We start from the raw sequence: 27,023 nt of genomic DNA on the forward strand, positions 1-27,023 counted from the left end.
TATGAATTTTGCATGATCTTAGATACATGAAAGACTGTTGCTTTAATTCAGGAGAAATATAGTCCTCAATCTCATCAGTGACTCAAGCCTAAGTGCTGGAACTAAAATGCTCACACTTTCTTAAAAAGAGTCTTTCAAAAATACTTTAAGTGAATAAGATGAAGAATCAGGATTTTAAAAAAAATCACGAGATCAGCACTTTCAATTTGCCTTTTGGAAATAGTGCCTGGTGAGTGTTTTGTTTTCCTGATTCACCACTGTGTGAATCATTTGCCTTTAGTTTCCTGACCGTGTCAATAGCTTTGTAGTAACCACAGTGGAGAAAATACTGAATGTACTTACCCAGTTGGCACAGGATTCTGTTTCTTCACTTTCTGCATTTTTCCTCTCAATTTTTTCCAGGTCTGAGTATTTTTCACTCAAATCCTATTGTTTTATACACTTGTGAGTGTGGTGCAACTTGGAAATGAAGCCCTGTAGGAATGACATGTAAAGGTTGCCACGGCAGCTCTGGGGTATCTCGGTTTTTTTCCTTGTTTTGTGTTGCTGGGAAGTATTGAGATGCCTTAGATAATCCAGAGATTACCCAAATTAAATGTGGAAGAAGATTTATTGTGGGTTTATGTCGATTAATAATGGGACCTACATTTTAAATGTATCCAACTTTCCTTGAAAAATTGTAACTCTGCTGTGGAGGTTTGCGGGTGCTACTGCAACTAAGCTTAGCAGTGATTTTTCTTCAGTATCTTCAGGATTTTTTATTATATTTTTATGTTCTGTGTTCAGTTTTTAAGCGGCAGAAGAGGGACTGCAAACCTCTTGTCTGCTGGTTATATCACTGAGTGGAAAAGATTGTGTTTGTGTGAAATGCTGCCTGGCTCTCCTTGATCCACACATAACATCTTATGTGTGTTTTGGAGGGAATTCTTGGTTTCCCCCACTGCTAAGAGCGTAGAGCTAACTCCCTGAGTCCCTGTGTGCATGGGACACACGTGGGGTTCACTCGATGTGTCCCTGGTGATATGCCCCGTAGGTGCAGAACTGGTGTGTATTACACCTGTCTGTAGCCTGTAGTGTGGAGAAAATCTCCAAGTCTTTGGGCGCTGTGAGTGTCCAGGCAGCTGTGTCAATATCACATTTTTCTGCCAAAATTCCATCACAGTTTATGAAGTCCTAGTGTGCATTAAGTTCAGCTAAGATCCACCCTGTTTATTTCAATGTAACTCAGATTCTTCTTTTTCAATGCTGGAGATGTGCTACTGTTATTTCCCTTTTATGTGTGCGGAGGCATTTCAATGTAGGTATGTCTAATGTAGCAGAAGTGTTAACAGGACTGTTTTTGCACAGGACACGTGTGTTGTTGTTGAGGAGGGTGACACTGACATGGCAGTGTGTGGATTTATTTGTGCTGTACTGGGTAACAAGTGACAGTGGTGCAGGAGGCCGCATGTGTGCGGGCTGGAACCTTACAGTGTTCATGCAGGCTGCCTAGGCATGATAAGCTCTTGAAACCAGCAAGTCTAAGGGCAAGGTGCTGTAACTGGCTGGGGGCAATCCCAGGCACAAGTACAGACAGGGAGAGGAAGTCATTTGACAGCAGCCCTGTGATGAAGGACTTGAAGTTGTGATGGATGAAAAGCTGGACTCGAGCTGGCAATACCAGAATCAAGCACATCCTGGGCTTCATCCAAAGCAGTGTGGCCAGCAGGTCATGGTAGGTGATTCTGTTCCTTTACTCTGCCCCTGTGAGACTCCACCGGGAACACCGCATACAGCTTGACATCCTCAGCATAAGAAAGACATGGACCTCTTAAAGTGTGTCCAGAGGAAGGTGATGAACATGATTAGAAGGATGGAGTACCTCTGCAATAGAGAAGACTGAGAGCTGGGGTTGTTCAGCCTGGAGAAGAGAGGGCTTTCAGTACCTTAAGAGGGGGTTATAAAAAAGGAGGAAGAGGGACATTTTATATGGGCAGATAGTGACAGGAAAGGAGATAATGATGTTAAACTGAAATAGAGCATCTTTAGATTAGATGTTAGGAAGAATTTCTTTGCCCAGAGGCTGGAACAGGCAGCCCAGAGAATACCTCATTCATGAAGATGCACAAGGCCAAATTGAATGGTCTGGTGAGCAACCTGGTGTGGGGAGTGGCAGTATGAGTTGAAACTACATGTTCTTCAAGGTCCCCTTCGGCACTAACAATTCCATCATTCTGTGATGAAGCTTTTGTTGTGAGGATGCTTGCAGTAAATGTCAAATGGTTTTAGTGCATTTTCCTTTAAATTGAGGGCTGGATCAGTCTTCACTGTAATTTTTGTTGTGCTGTTCTGAATGCTGTAAGCTGTAGCTCTTTGTTTTGACCAGTAGCTGTAAGTCAGCTGGACAGCGCTGATAAACAATTGACAAAGTTTCTGTTTGTAAGGCATCACCCTGAAAACAGTGACTTGGCGAAGCTGTTGCAGACAACAGCTGCAGGGAGGTAAGCATTTATGACACTGGTGTGCATGCCCTGCAGTAGGTGGTTCTGTGGTCCAGCTGGATCTTCCTTGTTCTTCTGGTTTTAACTATTCCATGTTTCTCTGTCCCTCCTGTCCAATTTCATCTACACATGCTGCCAAGCTGGCCCATCTCTGCTCCAGCCCCTGGGGTTCAGTTGGTTGCACAGGCAGTCTGCAGCAAAAGACATAAGAGGCACCAGGTTAAGACAGAGCCAGGAGAAATTTCTGATTGCTAAATGGTCTTCAAGAGTCTTTTAGTGGTGTCTGGTACTTGATTTTCTTATCACCATGACATCTTGCTGAAACCATGTGTTGGGTGTCTTTTCTTTGAAGGTTGTTAGGATGTATAGCCTTTCACTGCATGTGCAGGGAGTGCAATCAGAGGTTTTTCTGTCAGCCTTCAAACCGGCTTGACCCTTTCTAGCTGTGTAAAGGCTGCAGTCTGGAAAACCTGGAAAAAAGCCACAACTGTGTTACATGGTCTTGCATCTGGCTTGTGTGGGCAACCTTCATCCTTCTGCCTGTACAGAAGAGCTGCTCGAGTATTTAATTGTTTGCCCTCGGACAGATTTCTGTGGTTCAGAGAAAACTTTTCGGGCTCCTGTCTTCAGCATCCCTGAGGACTGCTGATAGCCGGTGTGGTTGGGAGCCTGCTTGGAGAAGAGTCACAGCCAATAGTCTGTTGCTGTTACATTGTTGGTGGCAAAAACTGTGTCCCTCCAGGCTCCCTGTGCATCTTCACATTGTTAGTGGGAGGCCTCTTCCTCTGAAGGACCTCTTTTTCTTAGAATTGTCAGGAGATGAGTTGCTGAACTCTCTCCCCTGATGTAGCCCTCTTGGAGATTTTTTGTTTTCCATCAGTGGACCAGCACCTTGTCCCATTGCACTGTCCTATCTTTGGCCTAATCTTCAAGAAAAGAGAAGGTTTTAGTGCTTTCTGGATGTGAATGCAGGTTTGAGACTAGCTATCTTCCATCTCTCTGAAGAAGAAAACACTCTTAATATTGGGGACCTGTTCAGTAACTAAAACTGCATGCCTCTGAAACCCTGTGTTCATCCTCATTTCCCTGGTGGTGAGTCTGATCCAGCTGTCTTTTAAGAGGGGAAAAAAGTAAAGTCTATGCAGAACCCACCTTTCTCATAAAATTTCACAGAACAGAATCACAGAATAGTTTGGGCTGGAAGTGCTCTTAAGGATTATCTAGCCCAACACCCCACTCCCACACATCCCACACAATAAGCAGGGATATTCTCAACTGGATCAGGTTGCTCAAAGCCCTCTTCAACCTGAGCTTGAATGTTCCCAGAGATGAGACGTCTGCCAGCTCTCTGGACAAACTGTGCCAGTGTTTCACCACCCGTATCATACCAAATTTCTTCCTTACCCCCAGTTCAAATTTATCCTCTTCTAGTTAAAAAGTATTACCTCTTGTCCTATTGCAATGGGCCCTGCTATCTTTCTTATATGCCCCATTTAAGTATTAAAAAGTGGCACTAAGGGTCTCCCTGGAGCCTTCTTTTTCCAGGCTGAACAATCCCAAGTGTCTCAGCCTCTTATAGGAGAGGTGCTCCAGCCATGTGATATTTTTTGTGGCCCTTCTTTAAGATCTGTTCAAATCTATCCATTCTTTACTGAGCTCAAGATCTCAGGGCTGGATGCAGTGTTCCAGGCAGGGTCTCATGAGAGCAGAGCAAAAGTTAAGAATCGCCTCCTTTCTCAGTTTTTGTCCACTGACATTCCCAAGTGCTTCTCAGCAGCGCTGCTCTCTTTCTATTCACACCTCAGCCCATATTCACTTGGCCATACTGTACAGACTGGAAAGAGAGTGGACTGCAGCATCCGAGCTGGAGTGGATAGACCCCTCTTCTGTGTATAGACGTAGCTTGTAGGGTGTCTAGATTTTCTGATGGCTGTGGATTTAGAAAAACCTCTTGTCCAAACGGAGATGGCTGCTTTTGCTACTGTGGTACAACTTCTCTGTGCAGTTTTCTCCTTGAAATGGGAAGCCTTGGTGGGACTGAGCACACAGTGTAGGTTCCTTTGTCTCCAGCTGCTGGTGTTCTGGCTTTTCCTGCTTAGCAGGATCTAAGAAACCTACTCTGGGTAAAGTCAGGAGATGGGAAGATGGAGAGAGTTCTGTTTTGGCAAGTGAGGCTCCTTTAGTTCATTTGTCAGTACTTGTTTTACAGTACCAGGAGGATGGAAAAGCAAGATACCGTGTTGTAGACTTCAGGGATGAGAGAGTGAGAAGGGCTTATGTAGCCCAGGTACTTTGTGAGGCTAGTACAATGCAAGCAAGCCTACTATAACCAAATGATTGATATTTCAAGTGTCTCACAAAACTTATCTGACTGTTTTCTTAATAAGTAGCTTGTCTTATTTTACTTGTCTTGTTACTTTGTTATTTTCTACCAGCATGTTTGAAATACAAATGAATAGGAATTCAGATGTGCTGCCTTGAAACTATGGAGGTCAGATGCTACAAAAGCATTTCTTCGGAGTATCTGTGCCTATAAAGAGAAGGTGTTCTCATGCAGATAATTCTGGGAATATAAAGTGCAAGGCAATTCACATAGTGTGGAGGCAAACTGCATCTTAATCAAACAGGGTATATACTGGTATCTCCATTTAAAGCAGAAGCATATATGACTGGTTAGTTGACAAGACCAGAGAATCCCAGAGAGAGAAAAGAACTGTCGAATACAAGTGAACTATAAGGATACTCAACAGGTCTCTGAAAAACCTTAACAAGGTTTTCATTTCTTTTGGATTTTCTGAAGAAGAGTATTTACAATGTAGTTCAAGCACACTGTAAGCAAAGCCTGAAGTTTCTCACCACTGTGAGAAAGGAGAGTCTTTTTAAAGCTTGACTTCTTAAAGATTTCAGAGATTTTTCCATTCCTCTATCACCATTGTTTGAAATGTTTTGGGAAGACCGAAGCTTCTATGACAGCTTTCCTGGTGACATTTAGCAAGCATTGCACAACAGAATTCTAAGCTTAAACTAGGCTGTGTTTTTGTCTGAGAGAGTACACCAATATTGCATACAGGTGTTTGCATGTTTCTGCTGAATTGGGAAATAAGCTGGTGAGGTCCATGTGCTGCATGCAGCATTCCTTTCAGTGAATAGCCACAGTATTCAGACTAGCCTGTGGTCGCAGTTGTAAATGAAAAGCTAAATGCGTCTATGTTGGCAAGCTGCTACAATGGAGAAGTAGCTCAAAGCTGTGTAACAAATGTAATAGTTGAGTCCCACAAACTTCCAGTAAAATGAAAGTGTTGCTTTTAAGCTACTCCTGAAAATAGTGACTGTGCCACCAGCTTGAATGATCCTGTCTAGATAAGCAGTCTGGTGTTTTTGGTATAATTTAAGAACACTGTGATAGAAAAAATAAAAATATTTTTCTCCAATCTATGACTTATTAGCCCGTGGGCATTTTCTGAAAGCTATTGTCTTTTAACTGTCAATGGATCTCTTCAGCGAATGCGAAGGCAGTCCTGATGAACAAAATAAGCCTGCTTGCACACCAAGGACAACTTCAGAAGGGAGTGATAAAACCGCTGAAGGAGAGAGGTGGATTAAACCTCTATTTTGGCTTCTGTTATGTCAGGCACATGCTATGGAAGAGCAGGCAGAGCAGAGGAAATAACCTACTTCGTTTTGACCAAAATAAAACTTTGTTTTGAAAGAGTTAGATTGACTGAGGCTGAATTGTCTTGGTGCTGGTATGCCCTTTAAGTCCCACTGATTCATTGTTTGGAAAATGGAGACTGTTATTGTTGTCTTGCATAACAGCTTTGAAGCTTTGGTTTACTCCCTGGCTTTGCTAGATTTCTTGTTTGTTTTTCTCTGTCCGTCTGCAGGCAGTTGTCCTTCCTCCTTCTGTCTTTTAAGCATGCTGCAGTAGCTGTGCCTCCTGCAGTGGCCATCTTTGCCTTTGTGTGCATGGGGCACTTTTATTAACTAATTGGGGCAAGCTGATTCTTCCATGTTCAGCACTTCCGTACCCATCTTCCTTCCCCAAGCAGTCGTCAACAGCTTCTTTGCATAAGCCAGTGCTGCAATTTCATGATTATGCATCCTGGCAGAGCCAAAGTGGAAGTTGTGGCATCTCTGTGAATCATGGCAAACAAATTGGGAATTTTGGAAGCCCTTCCAGGTCCTGGATTAAAGCAGTTTGGTTTGCAGACCCACCAGAAAGCAGAGCTCTACTGTGTTTCAGGGCAACCCTGGGGATATTGGCTGGACTGAACAAGTATTTACATCTCTTTCCTGAATAAGAGGGACAGTAAAAGAACATCTTGTTTTCTCATATTCTAGCAGTGATTGACAGTGCCCTTAAAAAAAGCTGTTTTCTCAGTTGCTGAGCTCTATCTTGTTTTGTTTGTGGTTTTGTTTTTTCAGTGAGGGGAGGGGTGAGAATAACTACTTTAAAGGCTCTAGTGTACGCAAATTCAAATACTTTCTCTTATTCTGGATGGTTGAATGCCTTATATAAGCTGGTGACTTATGGAACAAAGATTCGTAATAATTGCATCTGTTTATAAGAAATATTTATATTGCTAGAAGTACTGATCTCTGTCTGTTCAAAGCACTAAGCTTTACAGAAAGCCTGGTAATGTTTTACCCTTAATTCATTATTTCATTTTGATAAAAACAAGATGAATGCTACATGGTCAAATTTATAATCTGGCAAATTGACTTGAAGCTAGAAATCTTTGTCTTTGGTAAATTCTTATGCTTTAGCAAACTGAAAGTAGTCGTGCTGATTTATAGCATGTGAGAATCTGACCCTAACTCTACAGACTGTATAGTCAGATGTAGCTGTAGTGCACTCTTAGCAGTAATGCTCTCTTTATTGGAGCTACTGAAAATGAAAATTACTGGAAGTATTGAAAATAAATTCAATAGTCTCTGCTGGAATGAATTACCCCTCTGGAGTAAATGGTAAGAGCCATTATTCTCTCTGTAGTACCTGTTGCATTTGAAACATAGCCATGCTTGCTGTGAAGGCACAAGGCTTGAAACTGCACTGCACATCCTTCTGCCCTGAGGAAACTGCTGCCAAACGTCATTTGTTGCAGAGGCTGCTGCTCTGTTGCACCAGGCGAGTGGTAAGGTAAAAGATGCCTATGCTGTCACCTTTCCAAGAGGTCCACTGAATACAAGCAGTTTTCTGGGAAACAAAAACTAAATCCTGCCCTTGGTGCTTGTCACCCTGGAGTTTGCAGCCATGACACTGTTGACTCTTGGAACCATCTGCTATCAGATCTGCTATCAGGCTCTGGCCAAAGCCACCACAAGGTACATGTCCTTTTCCTACCTGTGGGGAGCTAGACTTCTCGTGTACACCTTCTGGACTTCTTGTGTACCCTTTTGTGGCAATCACAGCTTGGGCCAGTTGTGGCTTGCTACAGTCTCATGACAGCTAAGTCTGGAAATGTGTGGTGGGAAGTGTTAAGGGGCATAAACCTGTCTTTTCAGAGAATTATCAGTCTTTGATTGGTAGAAAACATTACTTCTTACAGCTGCTGGGACTTGTTCAGATGAAAAAAGAAGGATGTGACTACAGATGAGTTTCATTTGATGTGTGAAATACAATAAAGGGCTGAAGGTTGTCGTATGGAAAAGGAGGACAGAGATTCTTGGGATATGGAAGTTTACTTGTGAGTACAGAGACACACTTCAGTGTAGGAGTTAAGTTACACTTTAGATACATAGTGAGGACTTTGTCCATGTTTCTTCAACCTTTTTGTTAAAAATAACCATTTTAAGATAATGCATTTAGATAATCTATAACACTTTTAGACACCTGTTGTTGAAAAAACCCAAATTGTTCAATATTTCATCTGGTAGAAACTTCATTTTATTTCATCCTGTAAAATTTTCATGTGCTTAGGAAGATATAAACAACATTCCCCTGGCCACCCAAATCTAGTGCCAGAGCCAGCTGGTAACCATAACCACAGCCTTTTCTTAGCCTTGCTTTTCTGAGCATCTTAGTAGAAGACAGATATAAACAAAGATATTGTGTATGGAACGTTCCCACTGGAACTGAAAGTTGGCATTCACAGTGTGTGAAATGCTAAAATAAAAACACACTGACTGTGTGTGCGTGGGCCTGGGTGTCAGATAAAAGCGATAGAGGGAAGCAAAGAACTCAGTCAAGGCTGCACATGGATTTGTGGCAGTGTGGGGGATTGTGCTACCCAGCTCTCCCATTAACAGTCCACAACCTCCTCTACAAAGGCCAGTGGTGAGATGAGAGCTCACGCTGACACCAGCTGCTGAGGATTACAGAAGTATATTTCAGTCTCATTTTATTGCTTGGGGTGGTTGAATGTAAAGTGATGGTTATGAAGGGGAGGAAAAGTTCTCTCACAAGCTGCTGAGTCTTTAGTCAGCTTTTACAGATAGGCAGGAAAGGGTCTTAGAGTTGTAATGGTACATCCAGGGAAATATGTGCCCCTTGTGTAATTGTCAAAGAAAGGCAACTTGAATGCTAGATGTTGTTAGGAGGAGACTGGGGAGAAGTGGCAGAAAAGCCACCTCTGTGCTGCAGCATAAAGTCAGCTTGCTGGTTCTCTCTGTGCAGTGCCTGAGCTGCTGCTGAGTCTGTAGGTGTCTGATGCAGCATTAGATCTTGAACGTGACATTTTCCTTTCTCTATTTTATTTTAGTCCCCTTGTAATTCTTTCATGTAATCTATGTACATTTAGAGGGCTATTTGTAGAGGACTGTAGAGATTTTCCATTTATGTAATACTCCTACATATATCAGGCCATTTGTTCTAGTAAACTCTGCAAGACAGGGACTTCTTCCAAGTCTTACATTTAACAAGATGCCTCAGAGAATTACTGCACTTAATTTAGTTGTATTTATACCCACATTAATAAGCTGTGTATGTTCTTTAATGCATTGCACTTAAATTTTCCAGAAACAAAAAATTTATTGTAAAAAAAAAATTAAAATATACCCTGCCTGGAGAGCAATTTGATAATTCTACTTATTAAAATGTTTATCAAATGCAAAGTTAGACTTCAGTGTTAAAGATAAAAGAAAAAAATAAAACCTAACATGTTAAAATACAAATATACAAATAAACTTCTGTTTAAAAAATACCAGAACTGAATTATGGTGAGTATTTTCCCAAAGAGGAAACAAAAGTAATTTTTAACACCACCTAGGCTTTTCCTCAGGACTGAGTGGTCTTTTCAAAAGGGGGAGAAGTTTATGTGTTATATTTGATATTTCATGAGCAATTCTCACCCACAATTCTCACCATTTGCATAGGGCACCAATATATAGCTAGAGTCCCTACAGGGCATAATTCACGGTTTTCTTCTTCCTAGTTTTGGATTCTGGTTTGAAGTCTGTCTTGAGAACAGAGAGAAAAATGCTTATGTGGAAAAAGTGTGACATATTGGAGGGTATAAATAGCCATCCTTTTTCTAAGAAGTGTTACACAGCTCATGAGTTACTGTGATTCCCAGCTTTTATGTCCTGCCTTGCTGGAGAGAGATGTTTTCTGTTTCTTTTCAAGTGTGTTTTGGAAAGGGGCTGGCTGTACCTTCCATGAGTTGCCATATGTACACATGGCCTTTATTAAAACACCAAGTCAAACAGAATGTGGTAGGAAAAGTGGCCCAGGAAGTGATGGCTTGTGGGCAGAGCCTGCTGTAAAGCCAGATCTTGTGCTCCATGTGGACAGGCAGCAGCATAGTGATGCCCAATGTCCAGATGGCTTCTTGCTGAGCGTTACCAAAACCTAATTTTTCACAAGAAGGAAGTAATTTATAATTGAATAGCAGAAGGCCTCAAGGTAAACTTATCAAATATGGTTGGTGCAGTATGCCTGACCAGATGCTTGGAGAGACCTCTATAAAGCCCCCTAAACCTTTAAGTAAATGTTTTGTACAGTGTCTGAAAGCTGCAATTGAATGGCTTTCTTTTGACTTAGACAACCCATAGATGTGTCTGCTTGTAGCTAGCTCATCACTGAATTGGTATGGATCAAGAAATCTTCATCCTTTAAAAAGATCCACCTGTCCTCTTCCTTTAAATGCTTTTTCCTCAGAATTCTGCATTTCATCTGCTGAAACTTCACATACAGTGTCTTCTGGCTTGTTTTTCCTAATGAATGGTCACCCCTTAAAACCTACAAAACCTCTCCTAGCTGTCAGAATTTAAGACCTAATTAAGCCTCTCTGGGACTATTGATACAAATGTAGGATTCTGCTGCCTCCCCTCCCCACCCCACCCCCTAATATTGTTAATGCTTCCGTTTGCTGCCATTTTGGGTTTTTTCTTCCTGTGTGGAATGTGCAAAATAAAAACAAATTGGTGACTTGTAGGAGTAATTTCACCCCCTGAGGAATGTGACAAGCAGAGGAGAAGTTGTGTGAATAGCTCCTGAAAAATGTGTGAAAATCTTTCACTGAGAATGTTACCTTCTATGTTTGCGCACTGTTTATCTCCTGCTGTTTGTCTCCTGATATTCCTTAATTTGATTATTTGCAAATGCTTCCATTTTCTGGCTGACATTTTAGGAAGCTAATTCTTTTCTGTGTTGTCTTCTTCTGTATGCATTCAAACAATTAAAACCTTTATGCACCTTCCTATTTTGCTCCTTGTCTGAAACATTCCTTCACTGTTTGGTTTTACTGATTGTCTGAAGTTGCTGACTTAGTATGCTTTTCTGTGTCATTAGATGTTTCCTTATCTGAACCATATGTTACTGTCTTTATGCAGACCATGTTTTGCTGGATTTGTCAGTGCAAAGATAAAATTGTGATACTGATTGGCTTGGGTTCTGGTATGTGTACTGACTTGTATTGTCTAAATAAGTAGAGAACACCTCTCAAGGTCCATGGGAGGAGCATCTTTTCCATGAGCTGGTTGTCTGAATTCCCCAGGGTGTTTGGGTAGGGCTCAGCTGACTTGTGCATTGAGTTTGTGTGCGCTTAAATCTAATAGCACTTAGAGAGGTGGTCTTGCAGACTTCAGTTGCCTGCTGCATCTTGCAGATCAGAAAATTCGTGTGATCAGTCTGCTCTCTGCTTTCCTTTCTAGCCAACCTCCTTCTGAACTAGAAAAATGAGGGAAAACTGTCATTACACTGAATTTCATTAGTCACCGCTGATTCGTCTTTGACTAGCTCTCACCTCTTTATGAAATTCTTGACACTGCTTGTTTATATTTGAAGCTTCATGCTCTGCTCTTCATGGGTCAGAGCCACGAGAACCTTTGTCCCTACACTTCCGCCTTAGAGGGCATTTCGCCTCACCTAGCCAGGTCAGACAAACTTTGGGCACCACTCTGAGACAGTGACAAGATCACCTAAACAAGTGGCTGAGGCAGATGTCTTCAGGATATGAGTGACAAATTTCAGACTATAGGTGGTAATGGGCAGGTGGCCTTTAACCCTTTTTTCCTATAGCTTCTACAGACCTGCTCTCACCACAAGCAGGTGACCTTCCTAAGAGCGTCAGTAGAAATACTGCTGCCAGCTAAGGAAGGAGCAAGTTTAATTATGTTATCATTATATTACCACTGTGTCCATGTTGAGAAAACACATATCAGCGATGAGGATTCATCAGTTCTCTGTATGGACTCATACTTGTTTTCTGGAGCAGGAGATGCATCTCTCCTCTGCCTGGATAATGACTTTGGTTTCCTCTGCACTGGTAGGCTGTGTGCTCCTCCCCACCATAGAGATCACCTCCAAATCTCTTAAGCAACTGCATTTGCAGCTGCAAGAATCCACTTCATCATCCTTTCTTTGGCTGTTTCTTTCCCTCATCTGCCTTATTTGATTGGAAACAGCCATAAACCTTAGAGATGCACGTAACACTTCATAGCACCCAGCAGAAGATTTGGTTCTGTTCCTTCCCACTTTATTTCATCAGTGCAGCAATCATTCTGGGTTCACCCATGGATGACGAATAACACGTTTGAACACAGTCGTGACTTGCAGTGCTTCTTTTTCTGACTTGTAGATTAATGAAAAAAAGGTGCTTACTGCTCATATTAAGATGGGTGCCAAGAGGAAAGGTGTCATCCTTTTTATGCTACCAGAAGGAAAATTTACTTAGTGTGGGCTGGCAGTAAGCTGTTTAGAGAAGTGGATTTTAATGCTTCAGTTGGCCTGGAAGGAGAAGTGTGCAATCAAAAGTCAATGAGCTGGAGAAAGGGGAGGAGAGGAAATTGACTGCTTTTGGTGACACTAGCGCATACAGCCAGTGGCAACAGTGGACTGCAGATGGGAAATTTGAAGCACTTGGGGTGTTGTCAGAAACTTGGGAACCTTAGGAAGTGGTCCACTGTGCTTAGGAAAAGCAGGGAGAGGAAAACCCCCTGTGTACAGCAACAGTTGCTGCTGGCAAGTGGTCTTCTGCCCTGGCACTGGGAGAGGTCTGAGCTTCCACTCAAGAGGTCAGGAGCTGAGCATCTGCGCAAGGCTTCGCACTTGAACTGGTGGAGATTAATTCTGAAAGAAAGAGGACTCTTAAATCCATAGCTGCATGGCTTATTAGTTCCTAATTAATCAGAGGTGGTAAGAATGAAATAAAGAATTCCTCGTTTTCTTCACATAGTTTAATGTAATGCAAATTCATGGTAAGAAGCTGTAAAAAATGTCCCCTCCATGAGAAATTATCTTTTAAAACACTGTCATGCTTGAAAGCATGCTTTTTGGAGCTTGGATGAAATTATAAACCTGTAATAAAAGAAATAGTTACTCCTGGCTTTCAAACCTCCTATAATTGGCAACCTTCATCCACTATACTCAGTTTGTAACAATACTTTGTTTTCTCACATTTATGTCACATGCACTAGCTTGTAGAATAATTCACTAGCAAGCATGTCCTTCTGCTTTGGCTACATCAAAGAGCTGATTCGCACTGTTTAAAACTTTTTTTTTTAAATTTAAGAACTCATTTTGATGCTCATGGAGAGAGAGAGTGTGGGAGGACATGACTTGCATTAGGCTTGTACTGTTCTGGGATAAGCTGTCCTTCCTTTTCCATTGCCAGCATCTTAGTAGCAAAACAACTTGGAGTGCATGCGCTGCTCAGGGTGTGACAGTTGTGTATGTTCTCAAACCTAGGGGATAGCAAATATGTTTAAAAAGATGTATTCCTAATTGTATTTGACCTCATTTTTGGTTTTGTTTGATTGTGTTTCTTAAAGCCCCTTGCTTCTGAAGAGTTGCTCATGGTTCTTATTTTATTTCCACAGTTTGCAACTTCATGTCTCACGAAAAGTGCCTCAAGAATGTCAAGATACCATGCTCATGTATTGCTCCCAGCCTTGTAAGGGTGAGTAAAGAGACACTGGCTTGTCTCCTTCTTGGGGTAATACCACACATTTATCAGTAATGAACATGGTGCTGTATTAGCAGTGGGTTACTTTCATATCATAATGCAAAAATTGTATTAGTCATCACTGAAGCTTTTATAGCTGCTCACAGGCAAAGCTACACTTCCTTTGAGAAGTCTGCTATGAGCAACTGTAGATACACTGTCTTTGAAGAGCAGTTATTTGCATTCTTTAAATGTTACTAGATGTTCTTCCTATGTGTCATTACCTGGAAGTTTCGCAATAAAGTACTTGCTTTCAGATGGCTTGTGACCTTCTCCCACAAGACTTTATGTGTAAGAGATTGATTCAAAGGGTGTGGGACATGAATCAACCTGACAGAATATAATAGGATGCGACTAAGGTACTAAGAAGCTAAACTGAAGAGAAAACAAAGTGTGTTATCCACTTGGGAAAGGATGACCCGAGAGGAATGGAAGGGGAGAAGGACATGAGAAATTTACTAGAGAAGTAGTAAAACACTACAAATACCTTAAGGTATTTGTAGTGTTTTACTACTTCTCTAGTAATACTACAGGCAGAAGTCAAATGAGACATGGCTGTAAAATCATGTCTGTTCATTACAGACCTTGCTGACTCAAAGCACGTTTATGGGAATCTATTGTGTAGACCTGTGAAGGGAGCTGATCCCCTTCTTTGTGTCGTAGAACATTTTACCAGCTCCTTTTTGTTGTGGAAGCCTGTGTAGGGGGTGAGATGTGGAAGTTTGAAAACAATATGCAATTTGAGTTACAGGGATTGGATGAAGAGAAATTATCCATTTGCTTTTCTTGAATATGCTTTGTCTAGGTGATAAAGCTGCTAGACTGTGCCAACACAAAGCTTTGCTTTTTCTCTTCTTTTACTTTTCCTCTTTCCTTACATACCTTTCATCTGGAGAGGTGTCAGAAAGGTATCTGATACATAAATTTGCCAGTGAAACAGTAAGAAATACTGCTGTCTTAGAACCCATGGTAAAGGGACATGTAGGTAGTAAGAAGTGCTTTTACTAAGAATTAGCATCATCTGCTGTTTCACTATGTTGACAATCAGTCATTGTCGCAAGAAGAATAGTGAATCAGATGATATAGGTATATACAAGGGCCTTTGGGAGGATGGCAAAAATCCAACTGGAAAATAGTAATTTAATTCAGAATGTGGGCGTTGTAAACATTTATGACTGCTTCTTTTGTGGATTTGCTCTAAATTTAATTCATTGTTCAAAATAGTATTTGTTCCTTTGCTTTTATATGGTAAAAGTCCTCAATTTAAACTTAACTAATGTTCCCATTTGCATCAGTTGTAGACGTCAGTGTAATTTTTTTCTCTCTTGTCAGTCCCTGTAATCTATCTGCCCCAAAATTTTTATCTTGTGATTTATCTGTAAACAATAAACACAAATTGTACTGCACAGCAAGGATAGTTATTTGGTGGTGTTGTCAGTCTTTGAAACTGTTTGCAGTTCAGCGTTGATGTGTTTAGCTCTGAGTCTTCTGTGTTTTCTGTCTTGAGCTGTAATGATTTTATTTTGAAAACTCTGGATTGTACTGTTCGTTCTGGACAGTCATGTCCTCCTTGACGTGGTCATCCAAGTTGCATTAATCCTGATCAGCTGTACAAGTGAAGGCTGCCATATGGGAGACGTCGTTTTGCATGCAGGCTCTGTCAAAGCAAATACCAGACTTGGCATTTGCGTAAAAAATATAACAGAGCGAAAAACAAATGACAGCCATTTATACAATTTGTGGGAAGTTTATTTTCTTAATCTCTCCTTTCAGATTATTTATTTATTAAAAGGTCTGACGTAGGAGGGAACACTGGTGGGATTTTTTTCTGATAGTTCTTTCAGCTATGTCAATATTCAGTGTATTACAGAAATGAGACTTTTTTTTTACTTGCCTGGGTTTCATCTAGAGAAGATGTCAATTGTTAAAGCTCATCAGAATGTGTCATTTGATACTAAGTCAACCCATCAGAGAATAATTTTTCAGTAGATGTTTGGTGGAAACTTTTGTTCCTGACAGTAAGGTTTCCTTCCCAGGGTCAAGTAAAGGCCCACAGAGTCACAAGCATGCCACAACTGCATCCAGTCTCAGATCATTCTTATGACTGACCTATGCATTTTTTTCTCAATTGTAAATCATTATCACCTGCATTTAGTATTCCAGAGTGGATACAGATCATGATGTTTCTAAACAAGCCTTTGTGGATCAGTCTTCTGAAAAGTTTGCAGGGCATATGATTTGTTCCAATAGTAAGGTCTCAGCAACTGTTTCAAACTCAAACTCTCTCTTTCCTACATTCCCATAAGTATTTACCTACTTTGCAGTACACGTGTTAAAAAAAAAGGGGAGAAAGGGAGGACAAAAAAAAATCCATACCCAAACACCAACACAAAACAAAGTAACAGTAAAAACAAAACGTTTTTGGGGGTAAAATGTGAAGTTTTGTTTTCCCTTGTTAGGTTGGAATTGAAGCTGTATTACAACTTCTTAGAAGTATGTATTTTCTATATAACTGTTCTTGGAAAACTAAATTGAAATGAGATCACATGAAGAATGGTTTAGTGATCTTCAGCATTTGCTATGCTTATTTTTCCTTGTTGGTGTATTGTTGCATTGCTCTAATGGGTTCTAAACATTTCCATTTTAAGAAGGTTTTGAAGTCTGCTCACGAGACTTTATTGTGTGCTGTTATTCTTAAAGCCAGGTTGTCTAGAGTGGAAAAATGCTAGTCTAGGTTATCAGATTCTGAATCTTTGTGTGCTAAAAATAAAACTTTCCTTTGCAAGGAAAGTTTCTGCATTAATGGGCTGGGGTAAGGAATGGGAAGGCTGTGGTGCTTTCAGGGGCTCTGCTCTTGTAATTGTCTGCTGACCTGAGTTTCTCCCTCTGGATGCTGGGTTCAGCTGTGTGCAGCCTGGTTATTTGGGTCAGTAACAATGGTCTGAAAGTAGATCTTTCTAGGGGGCCCATAGCAGTGGGATGAGGGGTAGTAGTTTTAAACTAAAAGGGGATGATCCTGACTAGACTTACGGAAAACATTTTTACAATAATGGTCACATGTTGCTCAGAGAGGTGGTAGATGCCCCATCCCTGCATGCCTTCAAGACCAGGTTGGACAGCGCTCTGAGCAACCTGATCTAGTTAAAGATGTCCCTGCTCACTGCATGGAAATTTGGACTAGGTGGCCTTTAAAGGTTCCCTTCCAGCCCGAGCTGTTCTGTGACTGTGGTTGGGCCCTTGCTGGATAGCCACCTTCTGTCAAGAAGGTCTCTCTCCAGCACTTGACCCATGCTTGTGTTGTTTCAGCAAGGCAGCTGCTTGGAGACAGTCACATGGCAAAATTTAGAATCCAAATGAAGGTTAAAACTGCTTGCTGGTAATCTTGGCACTGCACCAAGGTTTTCTCCCTTTTCTCCCTGAAGGGGAACCTCAGTGCTTAAGGGAAGGAAGGGCTAGCTCCTCCTTGTTTGTAACCTCAGGACAGTTTATTGTGCTCTCTTGAAACTTGATCTGAACTCCCAGATGAGCTCTGCAGCTGTATCAGTGACTCTTCAGTTTCAGAAGCATTATGGGATGGCACTGTGTTTGTTTTAATTCTTAATCTTTGTCTTGATAAGAGGACATGGACATTGATTTCCTCTGTAGCAGTAAAAGCAAGGAGTGAGTGACTTTTGCATGTTATTTTTTCTTTACACTACTAGGCCAAAAAGACTAGGCCAAGCAACTATTAATTGCAGTGGAAAGCTTTTACACAAGTCTTACTTTTGAGTAGAAGTATCACATCATTCTGACTTGAACTAGCATGAGATGCATTATCCATTGCAAAGGGTCCTTGAGACCTTTTGTATAAGGCCAAATGTCCTGTCACAGAGATCTGCAGGATGAAGAAAAATAATCCTGGATATAGTGAGATAGCATATAGATGTATGCATCATTCCCTTGCATTAGTGCCAATTAAAATTTTGATAATTAAGTATTTGATTTTGTCTCTCTTATCCTGTTATATCTTGAGACACCATTTAACTTTGTATTCTTACTTCATTTCAGAGCTACCATATGGAATGCATACTTACATTGCCTTTAAACCCCAGCCAATAAATCAAGTACTCAGAGCAAAAACATCAGTTTGAACATAAGTGAAGAGTAGTTGATAGGCATTGTCCCTAAAATGCCAAAACAACAGAGGACATTCCAGAGCACACAGTGTATTCAAGTTGCAGAAATATTTTGCTACTAAATAAGAGGTTTCAAACAAATCAAAGTGCTATGTTTGATTACTGAGTAATAAGGAAGTAATTGAAAATATGTCAATAAGGGCAAAAGTTGAATTACAAAGTTGTTGGCTTCTCTCAGAGAGGATATAGTCTAGGCCTGGATAGAACAGTCATGGGGTGGAGTGAGGTGTGTTCACCATATCTACCTCCCTAGAGCAAAGGTTTACAGTGTTGGAGTGAACCTTAGAAACTTTAGATAGGGGAGTGCTTCTCCACTTAAACATCCATACATGTTTTTGTTTCAGAAACAAAAACATTTTAATTTTTATCAGGAAATTTCTTTTTGGTTTTATGATGGGAGCAGTCTTTGAGAATGACTCTTGTGTGACTGCCCTTGTGAGTGTCTGATGAAGATAGTTGCTTCCAAGCTGCTTGTGCTTTTCCTTAAAATGCAGCAGTGTTTTTGAACTGCAAGCTGGTGATCGTAAGTTAAATTGCTTTTACTCAACACTTGGAGGCTGTTGTTGAGAGCTTTAGAATCCTTCTTTCTGTTTACCCTTTCCCTCTTGGAAGCTGTTCAGCCCCTCACTACCTTAGGTCCTGCCACCCTGGTTTCTTAATCTCTCCGGTGTTTTTTACAAAGTCATGCCAAGTGAAAGTCACCCTGATCTGATGGAGAAGGAGATGCATGGGCAAAATAATATCTAGACATAGGCCTAGGAAAAGTTTTTAGTAGGTAGTTCCTTTTTAAGACTGCCCAAGACAGCAGCTGCCACACTGGCATTTGATATATGTGTATTTTTCTCATTGCCCTTTGCACCTGGAAGTCTTTGCCTCATGATTTAAGATGAAGCTTTCTTCTGCCTGACCTGGTAGAAAAGAAGGTGCTGCTGGGTGTAAAAGAGGCCTTCCTGGAGCTGTATTTTCTCCACTGCTGCTGAGGCATCCTGAAGGCTGCAGGCCAGTAAGACAGCCTGGCCTGACTCTATACACAAATCAGAGGGTCTGGAGGGTAGCTGGGCCACTGTGTACAAAGTGACTCCACCTTAGTGGAAGGGTACTTGAATTCATGATATACTGTTGGTCATGTGCTTAATATCCTGTGACATCTCAGGATGTGGAACAGTTTTAAAAGGCACTATCAAGAGAAAGCAATTCTATCCTTTCTATCTTCCAAAGTGTGGATTTTAAAAGCAGTTTATTGCTTTCTAATGCAGAACTGCTGTGCACTTGCACAGATTGCACTGAAGGAGTTAGACTCTTAGGTTTCGATAGGATCAAATTCTGTTACAGGCTGATAGGAGCATTTACAGATATGTATTACATTCTCTAATGCTTTGCATTCCTTAACGAATGGCAGGAAATAGAACAGGAACTAGGAGTATCTTGTCCCTGAGTGCAGCGTCATTCTGGAGATTGTACTGGAGTGTTACCATTATACTTTCTGTTGATATGCTTCTGATCAATATTGTAAGGGCACTTAGATGTCATTTAATGGTATTACTAGAAGACATTTTCTGTATTTTTCTGTGGAAATCAATTTTTGCGGTTTTCATAATGTAATTTAAGTAGATGGATTGGAAAAGCAGTTTTAAACTCTCATGAATTATTAACATTTTCTCTGTAGGCCACCTTATGCTTCTGTACTTTTGCTGTACTTACGGAGGTGGATATAAACTAAGTAATAACATATAATGTTCTGTATTCTTTCATGGTGTCTCACTGACTTTTCTTGTCTGAGTTTCAAATATTTTTATAAATATATATATATATATATTAGGTGCTTGGACCTTGTTCAGTAACCAAAACATGTTTGGAGAAACATTATGTAATTGATGCATTTGTTATGTTGTACTCGGTCTTTTACCTTTTCTTTGTTTCCGTCTTCCTCCCATCCCATTTTCCATCAGGCTCTACATTGCTTTTATACCTGTCATCTTCCAAAGCATGTTAGAAAGACCACTCACAATAAACAAAGTTTCTTTGGCTTGATTTGTAAGAAAAAAATTAAAGAAACTTTTCCCCCCCTTCTTTTCCCCTTCTCCACCTGCCCTTAACATTTCAATCAGCAAGTTGCTCCCTTCTGTTTGACAGTGACTTGAGACTTCAGACGATTGTGTTACCATGGTCTGAACAGCTGAAGAATTTAGACTTGGTCTCCTTCCCTTGAGTGTTCTAGATAAGTACAGTCAGACTCTGAATAAGTTTGCCTTCTGTCAAAGTCCTTTGTCACAATTTTTCCCAAAAGAAACACTGTTTTTCACATGTTCTTTATTTCAGCTGGACCTCTCTGTGACAATAATGAACAGCTTGCATTTCTAAGCTAGGCTTAAGATAAAATAGCCAGACTCATGGCCAGAAAAAGAGTCCCCTGTGTTTCAAACCTGGGTTATTGAGAGGGTTGGATGCTCACGCTGGGTGTCCAGAGCAGTTTGTTCACACCTCGGAGCTAAGGGGGGTCTCCCCTGTGTCTGATTTCAGGGGGAATTCTTCTCCCTTGGGTGGCTGCATGGTGCTGTGGCTGTGGCTGTGGTAGGGCACTTAAAGATGACACTTGAAACCTGAAGACAGGTTGGGATGTGCAGAAAAGCTTGCCTGAAGAAATCCCACCAGCGCTTTTCAGTACTCCTCACAGTGTCTGCGTCAGGTTGTGCTCACATAGTCATCTCTTACCAGCTTTCTGCACATGAATTCATTGTGCAGGATGACTTTTGTGCAAGTGGCCTGCTCGCAGCAAACTTTTTTTTTTTGAGCAGCTAGAGTGAGCTGCAGCTCTGGCACTTTACCTCCACAATAACTGAGCCCAGGTAACTTGCATGACACTGTACAGAGAGGTTTGTTTCTTCCTTCTCTTGAAGAAGTAGCAGGGTGGGCAGGGATTATGAGCCTTTAACTTAATCTGAGATAGTTTGATTAAGGCTTCTTAGGCTTTCTAGGATAATTTACTCCCACCAAGAATATATATTCTTTTTGTAAACATACATTATATGGCTCAAGTATTCTGATTTAAAAAGAAATTATGTAAGCCAGCTATGAACTTTATGTTACAGATGGTGGGCTGCAGAGAATGAAATTTCAATTTGGGCTGAAAGGAGTAGGGTATGGACCCGAAAATAATGGTTTGGCTGTATTTTTTAATCCCCAACTTGTACAGCAAGTTAACTTGAAGCTTTCGGAGGAAATGCTGTTATATATTGTATTTGAGATACTGATATGGAGTCTTTTTGGTAGGCTGGCTGTCAGCCCAGCTTGGTGGGGAGCGTGGGATCTGAATGGGCAGTTTCCTGGTCAGTCAGGGACCAAGGATTCCTCACAGTCTCCTAGGGCAATGAGCTGGTGACTGTTTCACTGGTCAGCTCCTGTGCACTATTCTGTTCATGTTTAGTAAGACAAACATATTTCATACCTCTCTTTGTCCTCTTTTACCTCCCAAAGCTTAATTCTGAGGAGCTCTGAGGAACCACATGCTTTGCAGTTTGGGGGTTACTGATTTTTCTTGATTAAATTTCCAGCATTGTTCTTCTCTCCTTGTGTTGCATCTGGCAAAACTTTACCTAATTTCTTTCATCGTTCATGCTTGAATAACAGGATTGTTTGATGTAACTGTTCCCATACTTTCTGAGACAGAAAATTCTTATGAGAATTTGATGCTTATAACTGGAAGCAACTCCTTGGGTCATCAAATTCTGTGTTCACGGTACGTGTCAGATTTGCTGCTAATAGTTCTCAGGAAAACCTAAATATACAAGGAGAAAATTCAACTCCTAATGGATAATTGAAGGAGGTTTTACCATATATCTGAGAGGAAAGGCTGCTGTCTGTGACTCCCTGTATCTGAAGTCTTTATTTCCAGAGTTTTACTGGGAATGATTAATTTCATTTGAGACCTAAATAATAATTTGTCAGCTTTTACCAGAAATACCGCCACAAGATAAACTTGATGTGTAAAACTTCATTGTAGCAAGAAGGGCATGTGAAATGCATAATACTAAATACCTAAATCACAGCAAACTTTTGTGGAACTCATTTGGATCCCAGGACTTTAAACATGCAGTTATGTTCTTTCCTTCTAATGTGACTGTCACTTTAGCAGAGTTGTGGATTTGTAGGAAGAGTAGTCTCTAGAAAAGGTATGAAGCTTAAGTATGTTTCTTATTCTTTACTTTGCTTCATCTGTTGTTGCTTTGGTACTATCACTTCCCATGTTCATTATTAATCAAGAATTAATAATTAATAAAATCAAGCAAGAAAAAACCCAATTTAAGGTAAATTAATAAGAAGAAACACATTTGCCAAAACTGTTGGTACAGATAGCTCTCGCAAGAGAAAATCGTAGTCTATCATTTTCAACCTACAGTCAAGAGGAAGCTCAGTCTGGATGTACTTCAGGAGCTGGATACGATTCAGGCTTTGAAGCTTTGGATAAGGCAGGGGGAGACCAACCAATCCCTTTGGTCAGCCAGTGGCCGGGCTGTATTTGGGGAGGAAGTGAAAGGCATGTGGAGAACACTGACCTGTGGCAGCACTGAGATGTTAAAAGTTGTCTTGTGCATGTCTTTAGGGTATTTTGTTCACCTGTGCTGTAATTACTCTTTAATTGTCCTTGATTCAATTAAGAATGCTTAGAAGGACAGCTGCGATTACAGATATGTCCCACAGGAAGCCTTTGGATTCATGTTGTTGTGAATCATCAAGAAGCAAATCAGCTTAAAAATATATACAATAAACATTAATTCCCAATAATTTTAAAAAGTTACATTTAAATATTTAACATATATTTCCAAGTATGATTATTTTTAAAGGATGTTTCATCTGTCTATTTATTCTTGTGCTGGGTTAAGTTTACGTTGTATATACTGCTCTGTTGTTGCAAGATAAAGCAGCTTCTATGAATTTTAACTGACACTTTGAAAGTTGAAATGGATGATGTCTTATGCATTCTTTGCTGGCAGGTTCCAGTTGCACACTGTTTTGGGCCTCCAGGACTTTACAAAAAAAAGTTTTGTGCTGTGTGCAGGAAGTCCCTGGAGTCACCTGCCTTTCGATGTGAAGGTAACTCAAACCCTACTTGTATGACCATCTGTGTGCCACCCAGTAACCTACAGTCTCCCTACACTCGAGTGATTGAGCAATTTTTGGTTTGTTTGTTATCCATTCATCATTTGTGGGAAGGTGTACTCCAAACTAAGGAATAATAAATCAGCCACCTTCTGTAAACTGCAAACTTTGTCAAACCTGTACACTCTTTTCATCTTTCCACCAATTTACTTTGAGCAAGTCTGTGGTGGTGTGCAGTGAATCCCTGCCTGAGATGGGCGAAGAATGAGGAGATATTATGGTGAGAGACTTATCCTGTTGCAGTAATTTATTTCTGTTTCTAGTGGAAACTTTTGATACAGAGAATCATCAGGTATTCATATTTCTAGAAAAGAATGTAGAATTTCCTGTGTTACTAGTCTCAGATATCTGTTACTTGTAATGAGGATAAGGTACCTTCAATGGAAAAATATTTGAAAATATTATTTGTCAAAATAGTACTGCTCTGAATGTTCTGACGTGGATTCTCTGAAAAAATAATAATTAAAGAAATCACCCAAATACCAGATTTTTTATTTGAAATACATGTTGGCATGAGTACGTGACTGATTTTGATGTAGGACAGCTCTCCAATTCTCTATTGTCTTAAATGTCTATTAGTTGTTCAGTTGAGTTGTGAGGTTAAATAGAATTTACTGTTTTATTGGAATATTACCTCTGAACGATTTAAAAAAACGTCTAATGAATGAAAAATCAATTCTTCAGGGAATTGAGTTGCTTCCAAAATCGCTGTTTTGCTAAAGATAATGTCTTATTAAATGTGATTTTTCTATGTGTATGTGTAGGGGAAGCAATCCTCTTTGATCACGGCATTTAGACTTGGAATGGCATAGTATTTCTGTTCCTGCTTTTGTCTGTTGAGTTGCATAATGGAGCCAAACTGTTCTTCTGACTAGTGGGATTATGTCACTTAGTATAGTCCCCATGTGACCGGGACGGTTTGGTAGGATGTTCTGTGAGCTACAGATAGCACAGGGAATTTTCTAGTGATCTTAGTAAGACTCAGAACCTGTGTGCCATTAGATAAACATAGAAATTTGAGAAGAAAATAGTTGTCACTAGTTATACCCTCTTAACTATTACAAATAGCTTTAGTTTAGTGATCCAATTTAGTTAAAGCTTTCTAAATTTTGCTTTCATATTCTTACTCTATTAATTCTACTGCATTCTCATTGTGTCCATTTGTTGTGGTTTCCCCCAGACAGCTGCCAAGCACCACATGCACTGCTCGCTGCCTGCCCCTCCAGTGGGATCAGGGAGACAATTGGAAGCCAGTATAATATGGAAAGTAAAACCCCCACACACACAAGCAGAGAAAAATAAAAGAAGTCATTCCCAGCTTCCCATGAGCAGGCAGGTGTTTTGCATCTCCAGGACAGCAGGGCCCCCTCACGCCTCACAGGGAGTTGGGAGGACAAATGCCATCACCCCAAATATTCCTCATTCCTCCTTCTTGTGCCCAGCTTTAAATACTGAGCAGGATGTCAGATGGTCTGGAATGTCCCTCTGACCAGTTTGAGTCACCTGCCCTGGCTGTGTCTCCTCTCAGCCTTCCCTAACTTCCGCGCCAGCGTAGCAGTACAAAAAGCAGGAACGGCCTTGGCTCTGTGTAAGCCCGCTCAGGAATAACTAAAACATCTCCATCTTATCAACCCTGTGTGCAGCACAAACCCAAAACACAGCCCCATTCTAGCCACTGTGAACAAAATTAATTCTACCCCAGCCAAATCCAGCATACAAGTGCAAAGAAATATTTTTTCTGATGTTTCCATTTAAGTGTTTGTAAACATGAAGCACATGAAATCACACGTTGTAGTTAGGTATTACACATGCACAGAATTTTTTTAATGGTTCGTTTAAGGTTCTGAATTGTTTTCCTCACATGGATTTTACAGTTTTACTATTTTGTGTGGTGTGATTTGTTCGGTGCCCTTTCTCTGAATACCAGTAAGTCTACAATTTGTTTCTCTGCTAATTTTTAAAATGTATCTTAAAAAGGGCAGCTGAAGTTTATAAAATGCACAAGATTCTTCCTTAATTCTTCAAAAATGCTTGTGGAATTTGTTTTAGAAGTCTAATGTTTTAAGATAACGAACTTTCTTTTAAATTCAGATGGAGATATAGAACTTTCTTCCTTTTTTATTTTTGTTTATCTCTAATGACTTAGCTTAATAGTGCAAATCTAGTCTTGTTTATGGTGTTCATGTCTGATACTAAAATTAAGAACTTTTCCTGGACTCTTTACCATAATTATGATAAAAACAAAGGTTAAGATGGAGTTACCTTCTCTGAAACAAACGATTGACATCATTAAATGTACGTGTAAAATAATCACTTTTTTCAAGTGATTTTAATCACTTGATTTGCACTGTTTATATATTAAAATGGAATAAACTTTCTTGAAAGGAAGTAAAAGGTTTCACCCACATAAATCTTGTGGGTGCACAGTAGGGGACCTGTTCTCAGAAATGAGCATGGATGTTTATTAATGCATAGTGAAATAAATATATAGTGTCATTGGTAAAAATGACAATAGACTGACTCCAAATTCTGGTGACAGTTACTGATTGCTTTGGATAGCTGTTTTTGCTACCAGATTTTACTGGTGCCATTTGAACCCGGACTAATGATGTTGTTCCTTTTATTTCCAGGAAGAAGGGATGGAAAGTGAAAAATAGAAATTGGAGTAATCCAGGCTTTTTTTTTTTGTGCTGAATTGTTTACTAAAGTTCCTTAATAATCATTGAGCAGGATCAGCAGATTGACTGGAGAAGGATGCAGTTAATATTTTAAAGGCTCTTCTCTCAAGTTTATGTATCTGAAATTAATCAGGTTGGATTTTTTGGCAACCATAAAGAACTTTCATAGCTAGCTTGAACAGAAGATTGTCATTCTGTTATGTGTTAAAGAATAATGCAGATTATGGAATGGCTGATAAAGATGAAATTTCTTTTTGTAGGACCTCTAATTTAATCTTTACATTCAAAAACATCCTCTTTCCTACACCAGGATAGTCAGCTTAAGGGATTAACTCCCTGTAGGGCATTCCCACCATTTATGTGAACATATTTCTTACCAATTTGGGGCTAGGGTTGGTGCTAGAAGCAGCAGATGTGAATTAAACAAAAGCTAAAACCCCCTCTGTGTTCTTACAAAGTATAGGAAAGGGCAGTGCATGCCTGTATTGGCAGAATTGACAGTAAAACGCCCAATGCTTTTGTAAGTTCCTTGAAGCTGCAAACATTGTCTATGGACACTTTGAACATGAGCAAGAGTACGACTCCAAGCATCTAGTTTGCCTGGTTAGTTGAACTGGCAAAAATGGAAAATATTCCTGTTACATCTATGAACAGGGAGAAATGTGAGTGGAGGAGGGACTGTGCCACAGCTCAGAGAGAAGTTCTTGAGTGCAGTGAAGACACTGAGCATGGGGGGAGCTGTGTGTGTTTGTGGTTGACTTAGTCATGAGTCTGCTTCAGTGTGATGGAGATTATGTCTTCTCTGGGGTTAGAAAACACAATGTTAATTCTGCTCTGGAAGAACCCAAAGAGCACAAATTGGGTATTATTTTCTAAATAATAGCATTGTTTTCAAGTAAATTAATAGCATTGTTTTCAAGACACTTTCAGATAATGTGCTAATGTGTGCAGTTGCTACCTTCCAGTCTTCAGGTTACAGTTCTCATATTTTTGTGATATGCTTAGAGAAATAACTTGACTGGAACTGAAAGGCATTTGAAAAATTTGATGCTTGTCTCTTGCTTTCATTTACTTGATGAAAAGTCAGATGCCTTCCCAGAGTATTTACAAAGCAGCTACAGGAGGATCTTTTTTATCCATCTCTGTCTC

At 40.3% G+C, this 27,023-nt stretch overlaps 1 protein-coding gene across 1 annotated transcript in view; it reads left to right on the plus strand.

Annotated features, from left to right (window-relative positions):
* Positions 1–27,023, plus strand: part of DGKQ (diacylglycerol kinase theta) — an 87,905-nt gene that overhangs the window by 9,087 nt on the left and 51,795 nt on the right. The window contains exons 2-3 of the mRNA XM_030968714.1: positions 13,740–13,819; positions 23,031–23,130. Of these exons, the coding sequence (XP_030824574.1) occupies positions 13,740–13,819; positions 23,031–23,130 (180 nt within the window). The remainder of the gene's footprint in view (positions 1–13,739; positions 13,820–23,030; positions 23,131–27,023) is intronic.

This window comes from Camarhynchus parvulus, chromosome Z (genome assembly GCF_901933205.1).
Source record: "Camarhynchus parvulus chromosome Z, STF_HiC, whole genome shotgun sequence".
NCBI classification, from domain to species: domain Eukaryota; kingdom Metazoa; phylum Chordata; class Aves; order Passeriformes; family Thraupidae; genus Camarhynchus; species Camarhynchus parvulus.